The sequence below is a fragment of the Hyla sarda genome, chromosome 9 (assembly GCF_029499605.1).
Source record: "Hyla sarda isolate aHylSar1 chromosome 9, aHylSar1.hap1, whole genome shotgun sequence".
NCBI lineage: Eukaryota > Metazoa > Chordata > Amphibia > Anura > Hylidae > Hyla > Hyla sarda.
In genome coordinates this window covers 151448256-151469791 of record NC_079197.1, presented here as the reverse complement: position 1 = coordinate 151469791, position 21536 = coordinate 151448256, and the positions used below count along the sequence as shown (strand labels likewise).

At 44.2% G+C, this 21536-nt stretch overlaps 2 protein-coding genes across 2 annotated transcripts; one reads left to right on the top strand and one right to left on the bottom strand.

Annotated features, from left to right (window-relative positions):
• Positions 1-1610: 1610 nt before the first annotated feature.
• OVOL3 (ovo like zinc finger 3) lies at positions 1611-5846 on the top strand. Its single transcript, XM_056539297.1, has 4 exons — positions 1611-1634; positions 1908-1966; positions 3446-3608; positions 5392-5846. Exons 2-4 carry the CDS (start codon positions 1943-1945, stop codon positions 5712-5714), a joined length of 510 nt encoding a protein of 169 aa, XP_056395272.1. The 5' UTR covers positions 1611-1634; positions 1908-1942; the 3' UTR covers positions 5715-5846.
• POLR2I (RNA polymerase II subunit I) lies at positions 5781-21258 on the bottom strand. Its single transcript, XM_056539299.1, has 6 exons — positions 21026-21258; positions 19337-19391; positions 11887-11960; positions 8213-8287; positions 8051-8102; positions 5781-5923 (listed from the first exon to the last, which is right to left on the bottom strand). The coding sequence occupies exons 1-6, from the start codon at positions 21109-21111 to the stop codon at positions 5861-5863; spliced, it is 405 nt and encodes a 134-aa protein (XP_056395274.1). The 5' UTR covers positions 21112-21258; the 3' UTR covers positions 5781-5860.
• Between the last annotated feature and the right edge of the window lie 278 nt (positions 21259-21536).

The following is a 21536-nucleotide window of genomic DNA, read 5'->3' as shown; positions in this document are numbered from 1 at the left end:
AGCAGCAGATTTCCATTCACTTCAATGGGATTCTGCTGTGCTGTTCACATGGCAGAATTTTGCGGCCGGAAACATCTGGCGCTGAAAATCTAATTTGTGTGCCCGCAGAAACAATGGACATGTCCATTCTTTCTTTGGATTCCGCACGAAATGCATTACCGTCTATGAGACGGGGAATTTCTGAGCGGTCCTAGCACTGGCATGTCACGCTGTTTGCAGAATGTCTGCACTGAGATTTTCCGTGCAGACATTCTGATGTGTGAACATTGCCTTAATCTCCACCCCTGAATATTTCAATGAAATTAACATAGGCAATTTGACACCTCCCCTAGTGCCCTCATAAGGTCCAAAGAAGAAGTGGATAGAAGCGTGGATTCCCTGGCCAGACATTGACAGGCATGGAGTGAGCGCAGGCTGACTGAATTCGGACCTATTGCCCAGCCGGGATCGCTCCGAATTCAGCAGTGATGTCACAGCAGGCTGCAGCCGGCCACTAGAGGGAGACCCCTAGTGGCCGGATTTCAAATAGAAAATACAATATTTTAAACACAAAAAAAATTATTGATGTATATTAGAGATACCGTATATACTCGAGTATAAGCAGAGTTTTTCAGCGCGATTTTTCGTGCTGAAAACACCCCCCTCGGATTATACTCGAGTGAACTCTCCGCCTGTCAATCCCTTCATCAGTAGTCTTCAACCTGCGGACCTCCAGATGTTGCAAAACTACAACTCCCAGCAAGCCCGAACAGCCATCGGCTGTCCGGGCATGCTGGGTGTTGTAGTTTTGAAACCTCTGGAGGTCCGCAGGTTGAAGACCACTGCAGCCTTCGTCATCATCCAGCCCCCCCACCCCTTTTGTTTTGTACTCACCTCCCCTCGGCAGGACGTTAGGGTGAGCTGGTCCGGGCCATCTATGCTGCAGGGACCGTCCGGTGGGGATGGTTAGTCGTTGCGGGCTGTCCATTTTCACTGGGGGGGGGGGGGGGTCTCTTCTCCACGCTTCGGCCCCGGAGCAGTGACATTGCCTTGACAATGCACCGGAACATTCATGCACAACATCCCTGTGCGTCGTCATCAAGGCAGCGTCACTAGTCCGGGGCTGAAGAGCGGAGAAGAGGCCCCCTCGGTGAAAATGGACAGCCCGCACCGACTAACCATCCCCACCGGACAGTCCCTGCAGCATAGATGGCCCGGACCGGCTCACCCTACCTAATGTCCCGCCAAGGGGAGGTGAGTACAAAGGGGGCTGAATGATAACGAAGGCCGCAGAGGTTTCAAAACTAGAACTCCCAGCATGCATGGGCAGCCAATGGCTGTCCGGGCATGCTGGGAATTGTAGTTTTGCAACATCTGGAGGTCCGCAGGTTGAAGACCACTGATGAAGGGATTGATAGGCGGTGATGATGAAGTGGGGGGGGGGGGGGGTGATGACATGGGGGGGGGGATGATGTATTTCCCACGCTAGGCATATAGTCGAGTCAATAACTCTTCCTGGGTTTTTGGGGTAAAATTAGGGGCCTCGGCTTATATTCGAGTATATACGGTATGTTGTAGTACATGAGTACTACAACATAAAAAAAAAAAAACAATGACAGTGTCCATTTAACAGCCTGCATGCACAACACATAAAGGTGAGTAGTTTCATCTTTCCTTGCGTTCTGTAACTGCCCGGTAACGGCACTATCTGCGCCATCTTTATTTTCTCCTATTTTTCTTCTACATAAGGTCCAAGGGAGTTGTAGCTTTGCAACAGCTGGAGGCACCCTGCCAGGGAAACACTGACCTAAGAAGTTACTTTTTTTTTTTTCAATGAAAGCCACAATTAAATGCAATCGAAAAAGACATGTTTCCAGGTCTCTACATTTATAATGATACTCTGTGTGCCAATCCTTTCAATCCTATAGATTCCATTCTTTGGCCTCATCAGTCTCCAAGACCAATGGCATCTCCCACGGCATCTGAGGTAAGAAGCAGTGCATGGTGCAGTAAAAACCGTACCTACAATCTTAGCCTAAGTTCACACCGCGTAAAAAAAAAAAAAAAAAACGGCTATATTTTCAGCCATTTATGGTGTCTAGAGATGAGCGAACTTACAGTAAATTCGATTCGTCACGAACTTCTCGGCTCGGCAGTTGATGACTTATCCTCCATAAATTAGTTCAGCTTTCAGGTGCTCCGGTGGGCTGGAAAAGGTGGATACAGTCCTAGGAAAGTCTCCAGCCCACCGAAGCACCTGAAAGCTGAACTAATTTATGCAGGATAAGTCATCAACTGCTGAGCTGAGAAGTTCGTGACGAATCAAATTTACTGTAAGTTCGCTCATCTCTAATGGTGTACTCAGGGGACCAAGCATAATTCCAGTACAAAAGAAAATAGATAAAGGTAAACAAAATAATTATAGTCAAAACAAGACGCTTCCTTAGTTGGCTTACCTCAGGCCAGTGTTTCCCAACCAGGGTGCCTCCAGCTGTTGCAAAACTACAACTCCCAGCATGCCCGGACAGCCGTTGGCTGTCCGGGCATGCTGGGAGTTGTAGTTTTGCAACAGCTGGAGGCACCCTGGTTGGGAAACCCTGCCCCAGGCAAAGGTAATGAGCCAATATTTTGGTGCATGTCATCTCATTGCTGGCACAGTAAATGTGGCCATTGTATTCAGGGCGCCCTAAAGGCAGTTCACACAAAGAGGCCCAGATTTGGCAATCTACCTGACAAAAAAAGCGTCCGATTTGCCCATATCAACCAATCACAAGTTTCATTTTTCTAGAGCAATTTTAGAAATAAAAGCTCTTATTGTTGGCGCTAAACAAATCAGAAAAGTGTCTTGTGCAGATTATCGGGGAGATTTATCAAAACCTGTGCAGAGGAAAAGTTGCCCAGTTGCCCATAGCAACCAGATTGCTTTCACTTTTAACAAGGCCTCTGCAAAATGAAAGCAGTGATCTGATTGGTTGCTATGGGCAACTTTTCTTTGCACAGGTTTTGAAAAATCTCCCCCTATGGCTTTATTATGCAGCCATATATTATCATTAGAGATAAGCGAACGTACAGTAAATTTGATTCGTCACGAACTTCTCGGCTCGGCAGTTGATGACTTTTCCTGCATAAATTAGTTCAGCTTTCCGGTGGGCTGGAAGAGGTGGATACAGTCCTAGGAGACTCTTTCCTAGGACTGTATCCACCTTTTCCAGCCCGCCGGAGCACCTGAAGGCTGAACTAATTTACGCAGGAAAAGTAATCAACTGCCGAGCCGAGAAGTTTGTGACGAATCGAATTTAATGTAAGTTCGCTCATCTCTAATTATCATAATAGTAAAATTTGTATAGAACAGTTTTTAGTTTTGGTGAAGGTATGGCTTTTCTACAATACGAGACACAATGAAAACAGGTGTGAATGCGCCCTAAGGATTCTGCCGTTTCCGATGAGCATGCATTGCTTTTCCTAGGGTCCATTTTCCTGCCGAGCTTGCAGAAAGACCTTCCCTCTCCAGCGCATGTTGACCCGTCACCTGAAATGTCACAGTATCCAGAAGAGACATCGCTGCCCCTGCTGTGGTAAAGGCTTCAATGACACATTCGACTTGAAACGCCACATGAGAACACACACCGGTGAGTATGTCACGTATACATATATTACATGATCATTGTAGTCATTTATAGGATTACTTTAGCAGCTAAAAGTGTTTTTTTTTTAGTGGCCTATTTTATGGCATCTTCAGTTTGACCCTTTAAAAGGGGTACTCCTGTGGAAAAAATTTTTTTTAAATCAACTGGTGCCAGAAAGTTAAACAGATTTGTAAATCACTTCTATTAAATCTTAATCCTTCCAGTACCTTTTAGGGGCTGTATACTAAAGAGAAATCCAAAAAAGAAATGCATTTCCTCTGATGTCATGACCACAGTGCTCTCTGCTGACCATTTTAGGAACTGTCCAGAGCAGGAGAAAATCCCCATAGGAAACATATGCTGCTCTGGACAGTTCCTAAAATGGACAGCAGAGAGCACTGTGGTCATGACATTAAAGGAAATGCATTTTTTTGGATTTCTCTTTAGTATACAGCCCCTAAAAAGTACTGGAAGATTAAGATTTTTTTTTTAATAGAAGTGATTTACAAGTCTGTTTAACTTTCTGGCACCAGTTGATAAAAAAAAAAAAAAAAGGAGTACAGGAGTACCCCTTTAAAAGGCCCAGAATTAATGAAATCTTAAAGGGGTACTCCACTGCTTAGCATTGGGAACAAAATGTTCCGAGCGCTTAGAGCCAGCGTCGGGGGCTTGTGACGTCACAATCCCGCCCCCTCAATGCAAGTCTATGGGAGGGCGTGACATCACGAGGGGACAGGGAATGATGTCACAAACCTCTGGCAATAGCTCTAAGGGCTCAGAACATTTTGTTGTTTAGTTCTTTCCAGTCTGACCACAGTGCTCTCTCTACTGACACCTCTGTGCATGTCAGGAACTGTCCAGAGCAGGAGAGATTTGCTATGGGTATTTCCTCCTGCTCTGGACAGTTCCTGACAGCACTGTGGTCAGACTGGAAAATTACACAACTTCCTCTGGAGCATACAGCTGCTGATAAGTACTGGAAGGATTAAGATTTTTTATTAGAAGTAATTTATAAATCTGTTGAACTTTCTGGCACCAGTTAATTTAAAATATAAATGTTTTCCATTGGAGTACCCCTCTAAGATAAATAAATTGATTGGTACACTTAAAGGGGTACTCTGGCCCTAAGACATGGGGGCCCCTGCAATCTCTAATTCCGCACCCAACTTTGTTAGCTCTCCACATCGCTGGAGTCTCCGAGTGTGAAGCGTTACGACCACAGGGCCGGAATATAGTGACGTCATGACTCCGCCCCCTCAATGCAAATCTATGGGAGGTCACAATACTTAGGCCCTGTGGTCGTAACGTTGCACACAGCCTCCAGCGCTGCGGAAAGCTCAAAGATCTGGGTGAAGAATGAAAGATTGCAGGGTCCCCAGCGGCGGGATCCCTCGCGTTCAGACATCTTATTATCCTTTGGATAGGGGATAAGATGTCTTCGGGCCAGAGTACCCATTTAAGAGGACTACAGCGAGTCAAAATGATTAGAGGTGAGCGAAGTTACAGTAATTCGATTAGTCTTGAATCTCGCAGCTCGGCGTTTGCTGAAATAAGTTCAGCTTTCAGGTGCTCCGGTGGGCTGGAAAAGGTGGATACAGTCCTAGGAGAAAGAAGCTGAACTAATTTATGCAGCAACCACCGAGCCGAGAAGTTTGTGACAAATCGAATTACTGTAACTTCGCTCATCTCTGAAACTATTATCTGAACAAACCTTCAGTCACATTTCATAATTTCATTTAGAATAAGTGAAATTCTAAATTTTCAAATAAAAATTTTTCACTCCCAGGAATAAGACCCTACAAGTGTCCAGCATGTGACAAGTCCTTTACTCAGCGCTGCTCACTGGAGTCTCACCTGCGCAAGATCCATGGTGTATTACAGAGCTATGCCTACCGCCAGCGCCGCTCCAAGATCTACGTATGTGAGGACTGTGGATTTACATCGACCAGTTCAGACACCTACAACCTGCATGTTCTTGAGGTGCATCCAAACAACCCAATGCTCTCCAGGCACTTACGGAAAAGAGGAACTGGAGGTTTGCGAGGAGAGATGAGTGTTTTGCACTATCCAACATCATGTTACCTCCCAAACCTTGTCCCCACCAGATGACAGACAACACAATGATCTCTGAACATACCAAACAGTAAATCGGAGAGCCACAATAATCAGCACAACTTTAATTAAAAAAATTAATTTATTTAAAAATACAACCTACAAAGAAGCAAAAAAAACTAAGACATTCCAAAAAAAAAAAATCACTCTGTCCAGCGATGACCGCAGTGGGGAGCAGTACACACATAATACAGCCTCATGGCATCCTAGGACGAGAGAAAAGTACGGTTAAATCTGATTTACTGAAAATCTGCTTTGTTGTATACAATAAGGAGACTCAGTTTAATTTAAAGGGACAAAATACATAAGAAAAAAAAAATTCCATGATTTTCCTTCTTCTCCCTACTGAAACTATTGCGCTGCAGCCATTAGTGTTAGGGTGAGTAATTCAAGAGGAATTTACTCGAGTAATTAGAAATAATTAACATCTGCTTTGCCACTGAATGCATCTTACACTGCACTGTTCACACTGTAAATTCCGCTCACGGAATTCCGTTCCGCTCGGAGAAAGAACATGTTCATTCTTGCGGTATACGTGAGTAGAAGTCTATTGCACCAAGTCAATGGTAAAAATTTAAATTTGCGCAAAATTCTGCACAAAAATAAAAAATTGATGGTTGTAGTCCAGCAAACAAAAATGAAAAAATAACTTTCTTCCTATATTCCGCATGGAAAATCTGTGCAGAATTCCACGTGTAAACAACAAATTCTGCTGCGGAATTTTTATGCGAGGATTCCTCTCCTATTCAGTGTGAAGTCACCCTTAGGGTACGTTCACACGGGCCGATTTGCGGGTTTCCCAATGTGTATTTGAAAGGGAGCGGGCTCTTCTCGGCTGTCCGCAGCAGATTTTCCTCAGCCGAGTTTCTGCTGCGGCAGATTTTTCACAGCGTAAATTCCGCCGTGGAAAATCTGCTGCAGACAGATAAGAGCCGCCCCCTTTCAAATATGCAGCGGGAAACCCGCAAATAAATTCGCCCGTGTAAACGTACCCTTAAAATGAATCTGTCAAGCCATCTCTCCTGCAGACTACCTTGTTTTTACTATCCTTTCTTTCTCTAAAGCCCACATTAAACGGTCTATTCCAGTGTTTCCCAACCAGGGTGCCTCCAGCTGTTGCAAAACTACAACTCCCAGCATGCCCGGACAGCCTTCGGCTGTCCGGGCATGCTGGGAGTTGTAGTTTTGCAACAGCTGGAGGCACCCTGGTTGGGAAACACTGGTCTACTCTGAACTGGTATGTAAACCCCCTTTCCGCTAACGGACATTCGCTGCAGCAGAGTCCCATTAATGTCAATGGGACTCTGCTGCACTGTGTACATGGCAGAATTTCCACGGCAGATTTTTCTGCTGCTGAAATCCTAATCCCAACATCTGCAAAGACCAGACTTGTGTATTCTTTTTGCGGATTTCGCTCACAAATGCATTGTCTGTGAGACGTTGCATTTCAGAGCAGTCCTAGCGCCTGCCGGATTCTTCAAATGTGCAGAATGTTCACACGTGTTTTACATGCGGACATTACGCACAAATTACACCGTGTGAACAAGGTCTAAAAGAGAAAGCATAGAGTCTGATTGACAGTATCGTACCTTTCTCTGAGCATCAGCTAAATTAATGACATTTTCATCAACTCTGTTTATACAGTTATATCATTGTACATAGAGGAAACCAAAAAGTTTCCATAGCTCTCAAGGCTCCATTTCTTGACAGGTTTACACGCCAGACAGTGCAACTGAGTGAAATGAGTGTTAGGGTCCCATCTGAAATGAGGCCACCTCCGCGTGGGGGACACGTTTTGATAAAGTGCGCTAAGGGCCTCCATTTTTTGATCAAGAGTGCTGCTGCAACCTTCTTTTTTGTATACAGTGCAACTGTGTATTATGTCATGCTCTTCAATTCCGCAATAATCATGTAAACTGTAGTAACGTCATCTCATTGAAAAGGGTTTTGGCAGCTGTCACCCTTTTTATTGTCCACACGGCACTAACAGATTGTAGCTTAAAGGGGTACTCCGGTGCTCCAGCGTTCTGAACATTTTGTTCAGAACGCACTGAGCCGGAGGCTGTGATTGTGACTTCACACCATGCCCCCTCCATTCATGTCTATGGAAGGGAGCGTGTCGGCCAACATCCCCCTCCCATAAACATGAATGGAGGGGGGCTTGGCATGACTTCATGACCACAGGAACCCGGCGTTTGTCTAGAATGCCGGGTACTGTGGGATATCGCCGGGGGCCCCAGCAGCAGGACCCGCACGATCAGACATATCCCCTATCCTTTGGATATCCCCTATCCCTTTAATGGTGCAATGAGAGCATATAAAAGATAAAGTACCTCAGCCCGAGCACTGTGAGACTGGAAAAATACAGCTTCTTTGTGTCCACACCTGTAGGTGACAAAGTGATAACAGCTTAGATAATAGAAGCAAAATTCACACAGCACAGAATGGGAAGTAATTGGGGGAAGCTCTCTATATAGGGGGATGGCATCACTTACTTTGCACAGGGGTGATCCTCCGTACGAGGCAGTGTGGGGTCTTGAGACACATCTGCAATGATCTGAGTCAGCTCGCTGGGGTTAAAAATAAAGTAAAAAGTCATCAAATAATAGGAACAGACGCCAAGCAAAGCAGTAAGTTTAGTAAGTGTTCACACTACATTTACGGTGTCAAGTCAGGAATGCTCACAATACAGTGGTCCCTCAATATACGATGGTAATCCGTTCCAAATGGACCATCGTTTGTTGAAACCATCGTATGTTGAGGGATCCGTGCAATGTAAAGTATAGGACAGTGGGCTACAACCTGCGGACCTCCAGATGTTGCAAAACTACAACACCCAGCATGCCCGGACAGCCAACGGCTGTCCGGGCATGCTGGGAGTTGTAGTTTTGCAACATCTGGAGGTCCGCAGGTTGTAGACCACTGGTATTGGAGGTTATACTCACGTGTCCCCGCCGCTCCGGACCGTCACCGCTGCCCTTGATGTCACCCTCCATCGCTGTCGCCGTGTCCCCGGGGTGTACCAGACGCTCCGGCAAGGCCTCTGCTTCCCCGGCATCCTCGCTCTCCGTCACCGCCATCACGTCACTATGCACGCCGCTCCTATTGGATGACGGGACGGCGTGCGCAGCGACGTGATGCCGACGATGGAGAGCGCCAACGATGCAGGGGATCCCGAAGAGGACGCGCCGGAGCCCCGAGGACAGGTAAGTGATCATCAGCGGACCACACGGGGCACCATAAATGGCTATCCGGTGGGAGCTGAAGCAGTTCTCGCTGCAGGATAGCCGTTTATGCGATGGCCCCGACATACAAAAGCATCGTATGTTGATGCTGCCTTCAACATGCAATGGCCTCAGAGTGATCGTATGCTGAAATGATCATATGTCGGGGCCATCGTAGGTCGGGGGCGCTGTATACAGGTGAAACCCGAAAAATTCGAATATTGCGCAAAAGTCCATTGTATTTCTCTAATGAAACTTAAAAGGAAAGGAAGCATGAAGTGCTCCAAAATCTCCTAATAGACGGATACGTTGACCCTGGACTTAATGAAGCACAGTGACCAACACCAGCAGATGACATAGCTCCCCAAATCATATAATTTATTGGGGATTTGGGGTTTTCATGAGCTCTAAGCCATAATCACCACAATTATGACAAGTCACGGCTTGAACCATCTTGCTTTGTATGTAATCAGTCTCTCATATATTAGTATTTTTAAGTTGCATTATTGAAAGAAATTAACTTTGCACAATATTCAAACTTTTTGCGTTTCACCTGTACATGCTAAATGTATTTATAGGGCTATATTACTCCAGAGGAGGGCAAAATAGTGTGTTGGACCTGGGTAAATTAAAAGTAGGCATAAATGCGCTATTCTATGGATGAGGTAAAGAGGAGTATATCTATGTATCTGTGTCTAAAGGCAATCATTACATGTATTCCTCCAGCATATACATAGTGAGCTTTCCACCACATATCCGTTAAAGGAGGTATCCAGCATGAGAAAAGCAGAGCCGATTTCTTTGAAAAACAACCACACTTGTCTCCAGGTTGGGTGCAGTTTTGCTGCTCAGTTCCATTGAAGTGAATGAAGACCAGTTTTAATACCACGCACAACCTGCGGACAGGTGTGGTGCTGTTTTTTTGGAATAAATTACCGTAACTGTTTTGCTATTGCTGGATAATCCCTTTAACCAGATGCCATAACAGCCTATAGGAAACCTGATGCCTAAGCCTGAAATTATACAGAGGCATCTATCACTGAGACTACTACGTCATCTGTTTAAGGGGGTATATATACCTTGCAGTTACAATATGTAGATTAGACAAATGTCATAACACTCATTTACTTAAAGGGGTACCCCGGTGGAAAACAATTTTTAAATCAATTGGTGCCAGAAAGTTACAGATTTGTAAATAACTTCTATTAAAAAAATCTTAATCTTTCCGGTACTTAGCTGCTGTATGCTCCACAGGAAGTTGTGTAGATCTTTTCTGTCTGACCACAGTGCTCTCTGCTGACCCCTCTGTACATTTTATGAACTGTCCAGGGCAGGAGCAAATCCCAATAGCAAACCTATCCTGCTCTGGACAGTTCCTGACATGGACAGATGTGTCAGCAGAGAGCACTGTGGTCAGACTGAAAGGAAATTCAAATTCAAAAAGAACTTCCTGTGAATCATACAGCAGATAAGTACTGGAAGTAAAACCAGTAAAAAAAAAAAAAAAACATTTATAATTATATATATATATATATATATATATATATATATATATATATATATATATATATTTATTATATATTCCAGAGGAGTACCCCTTTATATGGGAGTTATGCGTAAACAGCATATCTCATAAGGCTTCACCTTTTGTGCAACACCTATTAAAGTCAATGGGAGTTACGCCATTTGCGTAACTCACCAGCTTCGGCTGCTTTCAGCTTCCCAACCACCCCCTATGGCCGGAAGGAGCTTGGAAGACAAAGATACTAGATGGGAATACTCCTTGAAAATATACATCATACAATCAATATATTAAATGGATGCCCTCCCTAGCAGTCTATGAACAACAAAAGTCACTCTTCGCCTGCATACACATCAGGTTTGGGGTATGCACCATACGGAAACAGCAAGAGAATTAAAAAAAAAAAATATATATATATATATATATATATATATATATATATATATATATATATATATATATATATATATATATATATATATATATATATATATATATATATATATATATATATATATATATATATATATATATATATATATATATATATATATATATATATATATATATATATAAATATATATAAATAAAAAAAGGTGCTGCTGACATATCCCCGCCAGACCCATGCTGGGCCCTATTCATTTCAACTAGTTGGATGGAGTCAGTGACACCAGTCGGGTCATTTTTGGACCATATCTGTTTTTGTTGTCAGACTGAAAACCATGGTCTGCTGTGGTTTCAGTCTGGCAATAAAAACGGATACGGTCCAAAAATGATCCGACCGGAGTCACTAGCTGACTTTGTCCAGTTTACGAAGAAAAAGCCTTTCCTACCATATGTGCTAATCTGAGAAAAAACAAAGAGCATTATGTGAACAAGATCTAACCTGTTGTGTTCAACATGATCTGAACTGGACAGATACAATGGAAAGTGGGGTAAGTCAATCATCATCCACTGCTCGTGCTTTTCTATGCACTAGTGATTATAGCTTGCCTTCCATAGCAGACACTAGCAGAGAAAGATTCCCAGCTGGAAGGGTGTGGATCGATAACAGTGAGTGCCTATTCAAATTAAAGCCCATAGACTTCTATGGGATTCCGCACTCCCATTCACACTTCTGAAATTCCGCTTGCGGAATTTCAGAAGTGTGAATGGGAGTGCGGAATCTCAGAAGTCTATGGGGAAGATTTATAAACCTGTGCAGAGGGAAAAAAATTGCCCAGTTGCCCATAGCAACCAATCAGATCGCTTCTTTCATTTTTGAAAAGGCCTCTGAAAACTGAAAGAAGCCATCTGATTGGTTGCTATGGGCAACTTTCCCTCTGGACAGGTTTTGATAAATCTCCCCCTATGGGCTTTAATTTGAGACGGAAATCCACCATGTGAATAGACCCAGTAGACGGAATTGCCAGTATGTACTCACTCGACTTCATGCGTGATCTTATTCACATATATACAGCTGTTATCCGCCTCTTGCTGGTAGTCACAGTTTCGACACTGAAAAATAAACAGATATTCATTAATTCAGCCACAAAGAGAGGAAGGCAGAATGACTCTGGCAGTAACAGTGCAGAATAAAGTGTTAAACCCTTTCGTTTTACACATTAGGTATTTTTCCCATTAAAATTTTAAAGGGGTAACACTCCGGTGGAATTTATTTATTTTTTTAATTCAACTGGTGCCAGAAAGTTAAACAGATTTGTAAATTACTTCTATTTAAAAATCTCAATCCTTTCAGTACTTACCAGCTGTATGCTACAGAGGAAATCCTTTTCTTTTTTGTCTTGTCCACAGTGCTCTCTGCTGACACCTCTGTCCGTGTCAGGAACTGTCCAGAGCAGCATAGGTTTGCTATGGGGATTTTCTCCTGCTCTGGACAGTTCCTGATATGGACAGAGGTTTCAGCAGAGAGCACTGTGGACAAGACATAGAAGAAATTCAAAAAGAATAGAATTTCCTCTGTAGCATACAGCGGCTAATAAGTACTGGAAGGGTAAAGATTTTTTAATAGAAGTAATTTACAAATCTGTTTAACTTTCTGGCACCAGTTGATTTAAAAAAAATATATAAAAATAAAAAAAAGTTTTCCAACGGAGTACCCCTTTAACTGGTTGTCCATATACGATACTAATGAGACATTAGCCCGCTATACTCAGCTTGCCAAATTGGGGACGAAATTCTATTTATTTTATCCCATTCAATTTATCCTATGTATTATACAGGTTATAATTTATGAGCATTTCTTATAGAGTAAATGACAAGTATCATATATATATGTGTGTTATGTCTGATACAAGAGCCCTGCAGAAGACAGCATAGTGGACTATAATAAAAATGTATACATTATTGGACATCTTTATTTCTCACTATCCTTAACCTAGCAGGACTGTTGCAATATTTTTGCAAACTTCTGTTGGTTTCTATATGTAAATCTAGCCTAACCAATCACAGCGCAGCTTTCCTATCTTAAAGGAGATATCCAGTGCTGAAAAACATATCCCCTCTTCTAAGGATACAGGGGTGTGGAATTTAAAAAAAAAAAAAACTACTTGTCCAAGGGACTAAAGCTGAACACAATCTACTTGTCCCTCAAGAAAATCCACTTGTCCTGGTAGATTAAATAATTTCAACCAAGATAGTACGATCCCCCCCCCCCCCACTAGACCACCAGGGATGGATATAAGATCCTTTAGACACTGCTGACAGCGGTGATCTAATGGGTTAATAGGTGATCGCAGCATGCCTGGCTATTAGCGGAGGGAGAGCTGTAGCTCCTCTTACACCCGAGACAAGCCCAGAAAAGTCTAGATGTAATTTTGATCACCATAAAAAATGTATCATATGAAGTGACCAAAAATGAGCAATTCTGGACTATTTTTTACATTTCCACCGTTCACCTTACGGTTTAATTAACATTATATTTTAATAGTCTGGACATTTCCACATGCAGCGATATCACTTATGTTTATTTTTGTACATTATTTTTATTTAAAGAAAATTGGAAACTTTTATTAGGAAAGAGGCTTATTCACATGTATACGCACTTTTTAAAATATTTTAATGACTAGTTTTCAGTCTCAATAGGGACTTATGTGTTACTGGGGGAGGGGGGGGGGGTTCTGCTTCTCCAGTTTATGTGCTGCATTTTGTGTCAGAAAATGCTGGAAGTTGCATTTAGTTACTAGATAACTACAACTCTCAGCATGCCCTGATACAGCCTATGGTTGTGTGGGTGTTGCAGCATGTTGCACTGTATAGTACAGTTAAGGTTATTGTGTAACATGCTGGGAGTTGTAGTTTTGGTTTGTGTCAGCTGCAGAGCCATAGGCTGTGTCAGGGAATACTGGGAATTGCAGTTAGTAACTACAACACCCAGCATGCCCTGATACAGCCTATGGCTCTGCAGCTGACCCGAACCAAAACTACAACTCCCAGCATGTTGCACTTTATAGTTCTACAGTTTAGGTTATGGTGTAACATGCTGGGAGTTGTAGCTTTAGTTCGGGCGTGTTTGCATGCATCCGTGGGACTCTTGGTAGTCGGGTGAGTATGAAGGGGGCGGGATTCTGGGGGTGCAATTCAGTGCGGGGGGCCAGAAGCCACTAAAAATAAATAAAATTAGATGGCACAACTGCCCTAATGCCCAACATGACAGTCCGCTCCTATCCAAATCATTCATGCATAGACATACATACACCAGCCACTGCCCCCTATATTATACATTACATACATATATCATACATAGACACATCATACATACACCAGCCACTGCCCCCTATATTATACATACACACACACCCCCGCCACTGCCCCCCCACATCATACATTACATACACACATACACTCACACCATACATATACACCATACATATGCACACATCATACGTAGGCCTGCTGCTGCTGCCCCCCACATATACATTACATACACACATCACACTTAGACATCATACACACATCATACATTACATAAACATCACACATACACAGACATCATACAAACATCACACATACACTCACACCATACATATACACCAGTGTTTCCCAAACAGGGCGCCTCCAGCTGTTGCAAAACTACAACTCCCAGCATGCCCAGGGGGAGGGATAGAGCTGTGTGTGGGGGAGGAGCTCTGCACGGAGCTGTCTAACATCCTTTCTCTCACCCTCCTGTGTCTTCTGAGCTGCATCCTCCGGGAGGGGAGATAAGGGGACTCTGCGGTCAGCTGGAGGCCGCCGCCCCCTCCATATAATCTGAGCACCGGTGTGAGGTGTAGACTTCCATGCGCTCCTGCGCCTCACACCGGAATCAAAGAAAAATAAGGGGGAAGTCTGTCTCTCCCTGCTAGCCCGATACAGGGCTAAATCTATAAATAATTCACCTGCCCGGTGCCCAAAACTACTTGACCCGGGCGTCGGGCGATAGGATTTCCACATCCCTGGGATAGGGGATAGGTTTCAGATCACGGGGGGTCCGACGAGATTGGAGCGTGTTGACCACCGCACGAAGCTGCTGCTGACATGCCCCCCTCAATACAACTCTATGGCAGAGCCGGAGCGCTGCCTTCGGCAATCTCCGTCTGCCATAGCGCTGTATTGAGGGGGCGTGTCAGCAGCAGCTTCGTGCGGTGGTTGACACCCGCTATATGGCCAGCCAGGGCCCAGTACAGGAGATCGCGGGGGGCCCCCCCAACGGTCAGACCCCACCCGCGGACCCCTCAATACATCGGAGCGACCTTATCCCCGATCCTTAGGATAGGGCATAAGTTTTTCACCACTGGACTACCCCTTTAACCCCTTAACATCTAACTTAAATGTATGTCCCGGTGCCCTGGTACTTATCTCACCAGGACATACATTTAAATCCAATGGGGGCACTCAAACTAAAGTGAGTACAGAAGCTGCACTCGCCTCAGACTGCAGGCCCTGGCTGCTATTCACAGACATTAGCGAACATACTGATGCCCGCCATTAACCCTTCAGAAATTTGGGCCATTGTATTCACTTATCGCAGCATGATCATGGGGGAGTGTCGTACCGGAGGTCTCCTCACCTGCTCCTCTGGAGATGATCTTGTATTGCTGCCCACAGAGGCAGACTATACAAGTAGATCACTGATAGCACTGCATTGAACAGTATATGCACAGCACAGATTAGTAATTGTAATCAAAAGATTGCTAAGAATAGTGCCCTGTTGCACCTCAAAAAATGGTAAAAATAGGCCTTCCTCAAAAAAAAAAAATGTATATAAAATGTATTTACATTTTTTCCCTATTATAATATAAATATGTCTATAATTAGACATATTTGATATCTTCGCGTGCGTCAACGTCTCAACTATTTAACCATTCGGACATTTACGCACGTGACGATACCAAATAGGTCTAATCTATTTTAAATATAACGTTAATGATCCTGTATGGTAAACACCTTAAACTTAAAAAATAAATACCGTATATACTCGAGTATAAGCCGACCCGAGTATAAGCCGAGACCCCTAATTTCAACCCAAAATCCCAGGAAAAGTTATTGACTCGAGTATAAGCCTAGGGTGGGAAATACCTCATCCCCCCCTGTCATCATCCAGACCCGTCATTAACATCCTCATCATCCCCTTGTCATCATCCCACACATCCCCCCTTCATCATCCCCTTGTCATCATCCCACACATCCCCTTATCATCCCACACATCCCCCCTTCATCATCCCCTTGTCATCATCCCACACATCCCCTTATCATCCCACACATCCCCCCTTCATCATCCCCTTGTAATCATCCCACACCCCCCCCCCCTTCATCATCCCCACCCCCCTTCATCATCCCCACACCCCCCCCCCCTTCATCATCCTCTTCTCATCATTCGCCCTCAGTGGTCTTCAACCTGCGGACCTCCAGAGGTTTCAAAACTACAACTCCCAGCAAGCCCGGGCAGCCATCGGCTGTCCGGGCTTGCTGGGAGTTGTAGTTTTGAAACCTCCGGAGGTCCGCAGGTTGAAGACCACTGCGGCCTTCAACATGCGGACCTCCAGAGGTTTCAAAACTACAACTCCCAGCAAGCCCGGGCAGCCATCGGCTGTCCGGGCTTGCTGGGAGTTGTAGTTTTGAAACCTCCGGAGGTCCGCAGGTTGAAGACCACTGCGGCCTTCAACATCATCCAGCCCCCTCTCACCCCCTTTAGTTCTGAGTACTCACCTCCGCTCGGCGCTGGTCCGGTCCTGCAGGGCTGTCCGGTAAGGAGGTGGTCCGGTGAGGAGGTGGTCCGGGCTGCTATCTTCACCGGGGGCGCCTCTTCTCCGCGCTTCCGGCCCGGAATAGAGCCGTTGCCTTGACAATGACGCATCTGCGTCGTTGTCAAGGCAACGTGACTATTCTGAGGCCGGGCCCGAAGCGCTTAGAAGAGGCCTCCCCGGTGAAGATAGCAGCCCGGACCACCTCCTCACCGGACCACCTCCTCACCGGACAGCCCTGCAGGACCGGACCAGCGCCGAGCGGAGGTGAGTACTCAGAACTAAAGGGGGTGAGAGGGGGCTGGATGATGTTGAAGGCCGCAGTGGTCTTCAACCTGCGGACCTCCGGAGGTTTCAAAACTACAACTCCCAGCAAGCCCGGACAGCCGATGGCTGCCCGGGCTTGCTGGGAGTTGTAGTTTTGAAACCTCTGGAAGTCCGCAGGTTAAAGACCACTGCGGGTGGGGGAGTTCACTCAAGTATAAGCCGAGGGGGGTGTTTTCAGCACGAAAAATCGTGCTGAAAAACTCGGCTTATACTCGAGTATATACGGTAATCCAGATTATCAGTCACATCAGAGGAAAAAAAGTGTAGTTAAAAGGAGTCACATACACACAAATGAAGTACTGATTAAAACTTCAGATCATGACGCCTTATACAGTCGCATGTATATATGGAAAGATAACATAGGCGGTCAGAATAGGGCAATTGTAAACATACCGATTTTGTTTTCAAAAAAGTTTTCTAAAAAGCGGTACAATAATAGTAAAGCATAGAACCATGGGAAACATTTAAAATGGAAACATTAGGAAATTAGCTGTGTCCTCAAGGGTTAAAGGGTACCTCTCATCAAATAAACTTTTGATATATTTTAGATTAATGAATGTTGAATAACTTTCCAATAGCATGTTAATGAAAAATATGCTTCTTTCTATTGTATTTTTCCCGATCAGTCCTGTCAGCAAGCATTTCTGACTCATGCTGGAGTCCTAAACACTCAGAGCTGCCAGCCTGCTTTGTTCACAGCCAAACAGGCTGTGAACAAAGCAGGCTGGCAGCTCTGAGTGTTCTCCTTTGTGAACAAAGCAGACTGGCAGCTCGTAGTGTTTAGGACTCCAGCATGAGTCTGAAATGCTTGCTGCCAGGACTGGTAGGGAGACCCCTAGTGGTCATTTCTTCAAAGTGGAAAATTAAATAGAAAGAAGCATATTTTTTAATAACATGCAATTGTAAAGTTATTCTGCATACATTAATCTATAATATATCAAAAGTTTTTTTTTTGATGGGAGGTACCCTTTAAGGACTCAGGGTTTTTCCACTTTCGTTTTTTCCTCCTTACAGTTTAAAAATCATAACCCTTTCAATTTTCCACCTAAAAATCCATATTATGGCTTATTTTTTGCGTCGCCAATTCTACTTTGCAGTGACATTAGTCATTTTACCCAAAAATGCATGGCGAAACGGAAAAAAAATCATTGTGCGACAAAATCGAAAAAAAAAAACGCCATTTTGTAACTTTTGGGGTCTTCCGTTTCTACGCAGTGCATATTTCGGTAAAAATTACACCTTATTATTCTGTAGGTCCATACGGTTAAAATGATACCCTACTTATATAGGTTTGATTTTGTCGCACTTCTGGAAAAAATCATAACTACATGCAGGAAAATTTATACGTTTAAAAATGTCATCTTCTGACCCCTATAACTTTTTTATTTTTCCACGTACAGGGCGGTATGAGGACTCATTTTTTGCGCCGTGATCTGAAGTTTTTATCGGTACGATTTTTGTTTTGATCGGACTTTTTGATCACTTTTTATTCATTTTTTTATGTTATAAAAAGTGACCAAAATACGCTTTTTTTGGACTTTGGAATTTTTTTGCGCATACGCCATTGATCGTATGGCTTAATGATATATTTTTATAGTTCGGACATTTACGCACGCGGTGATACCACATATGTTTATTTATTTATTTTTTTACACTTATTTTTTGTATGGGAAAAGGGGGGTGATTCAAATTTTTATTAGGGAAGGGGTTAAATGACCTTTATTAACACTTTTTTTTTTACATTTTTTTTTGCAGTGTTATAGGTCCCATAGGGACCTATAACACTGCACACACTGATCTCTCATCCTGATCACAGGCGTGTATTAACACGCCTGTGATCAGCATTATCGGCGCTTGACTGCTCCCGCCTGGATCTCAGGCACGGAGCAGTCATTCGTCGATCGGACACCGAGGAGGCAGGTAAGAGCCCTCCTGGTGTCCGATCAGCTGTTCGGGACGCCGCGATTTCACCGCGGCGGTCCCGAACAGCCCGACTGAGCAGCCGGGATGCTTTCAGTTTCACTTTAGAAGCGGCGGTCAGCTTTGACCGCTGCTTCTAAAGGGTTAATACCGCACATCGCCGCGATCGGCGATGTGTGGTATTAGCCGCGGTTGCCGGCCGTTGATTAGCGCCGGGAGCGACGCGATATGATGCGGGATCGCGGCGCGATCCCGCTTCATATCGCGGGAGCCGGCGCAGGACGTAAATATACGTCCTGCGTCGTTAAGGGGTTAAAGAGCGTTGGGAAAGTGAAAGCCGAGCTGTGATTGGTTGCGTTGGGCAAAACCAGAGACTGGCGGCACGTCGCCGCTTCTAGATCTTACCGCATAAAGGAGAATCCGATTCTCTTTGTCTTCTTTCGGATACAACATGTTGTTGCTAGAGAACAATAAAATAAAATCAATGCAACGATAAAACATCATAACATAACATAAGCAGCGTACACTGTATTAGATCTGGTAGAGTAGAGTTTCCCAACCAGGGTGCCTCCAGCTGTTGCAAAACTACAACTCCCAGCATGCCCGGACAGCCTTCGGCTGTCCGGGCATGCTGGGAGTTGTAGTTTTGCAACAGCTGGAGATTTTAAAAGTTAGGGTGCGTTCACGCTAACATTTTTTTTTCTTTATCCCCGTAATGGTTTATAAAAAAAAAAAAAAAAAAATCACATTCATGTCAATGGGATATTTTTTTTACAATCCGTTTACATCCGTTTAACTCATTTCCATTTTTTGACGGCAGAAAAAAACGGCACACGCAGTATTTTTTCTTCCGTCAATAAAATGGAAGGAAAAAAACTGATACAGTAAATTTAACATTGAAGTCTATGGAAAACGGATGATCCTTTAATGTCATCTGTCTGCCTCCGTTTCTTTCAATCCGTTTTTACTTCTGAGCATGCTCAGAACAAAAACTTTTTTTTTGGTTTATTAACTGAACAATAACGGATGCCTTATTGTTTGTTTTTTATTATGGGTAAAGAACAGGACGGGTCTAGACTGCCGTGTGAACGCAGCCTTAGGCTGTGTTCACACTACGATTTTCAAATACGGTAACCGTATACGGTTTTCCGCAAAAAACTTATACGACCGTATCCGAAACTGTATGCATAGAGAATGCATTGTAAACCGTATTCCAAAATGTTGTGTACGGTTGCATCCGTTTTGCCTCGGATACGGTTTTGCCGATTTTTCAACCGTAGGCGAAAAACACTGTCGACCACGTTTTTGCCTCTGGTTGGAAAACCGTATGCGAACCGTATGCGGCTCTTAACATTGTTGTCTATGAGAACCGTACACAGAATTTCAGAATACGGTTGCACACGGTTTTTCTAATCCGTTTTGGGAGTTGACACATGCGCAGAAGGAATTTCAATAGAACAATAGTAACTTTATTGAATTGCTTGAAAACTAATTCCAACAAAATAGCAAAACTGTTGGCAAAAACTGATGCAAACTGATAGAACCGTACATACATTTTGGAACCGTATACGCAGAAAAAACTTATTTGGAGTCATACGATTGTATACGGTTTTTGCCATACGTTTTTTTTAGCGGAAAACCATATACGGTAACAGTATTTGAAAAACGTGGTGTGAACCCAGCCTTACTGACAATAGTTATACCCCCCCACCCCCCAAATGTTTAGGCTCTGTTCACATTATCTTCATGACAAGCCTTACGATTACACTTGGAAGCTCTATTCTAGCCATATACTAGTGTCCCCCCCCCTCCAGCTTGCAAAAATGCAACTCTAAGCGTGCTCTGACAGCTGCCAAGGCATGCTGGGAGTTGTAGTTTTGCAACAGCTGGAGAACATATACTGTGCTAATGGACGTATATCTACTGTGTTCTACTCTCCAGTCACGTGATCCCGCACAAGATCACGTGTCCTCCATTTATTTATCTATAACCTAGCTAAGATTCTACTCTACAGTCACGTGATCCCGCACAACATCACGTGCTCTCCATTTATTTCTCTCTCTAGGACTAAACCGGTGTGTCTCCGGCTCTCACCATTCCTGACAGAACCGGATCCCTACGAAGCCCTCCGCGTAGGTCCCGTCCGCCTCCATCCCTTGCTCCGGAAATACTTGAAACATGGCTGCTCCCCCCACCGGACGTTACGCGCGCAAACTCCGCTCAACCAACCACACGTACTCTGCTAGTGAGACGGCGAGTGCGCGCGCGTGGAAACGCCCACTTTTAAAAGACAGTGTAACCACGCCCACTATGGAAAAACCCGCCAACGTAACCACGCCCTCCGTATGTAAAGGAGCCTATAAACCACGCCCGTCTCTCTGTAAAACTGTGCTACTGTTTCCACGCCCCATGTATGTGACGCAATGTAAACGCCACGCCCATTTCAAGCCGAACACGCCGTATTGATGCAAAGTGAGTCGTGTCGCCGTAGCTTTAGTGTGTCGGCCATTTTGTTGGTGGGAGTAACAGGGCTCAAGTCCTACAGAAAAGCGTGGGAACTGAGTTCCTGCACTTTTTTTTCCAGGACTTGACCCCTGGGGAGTAA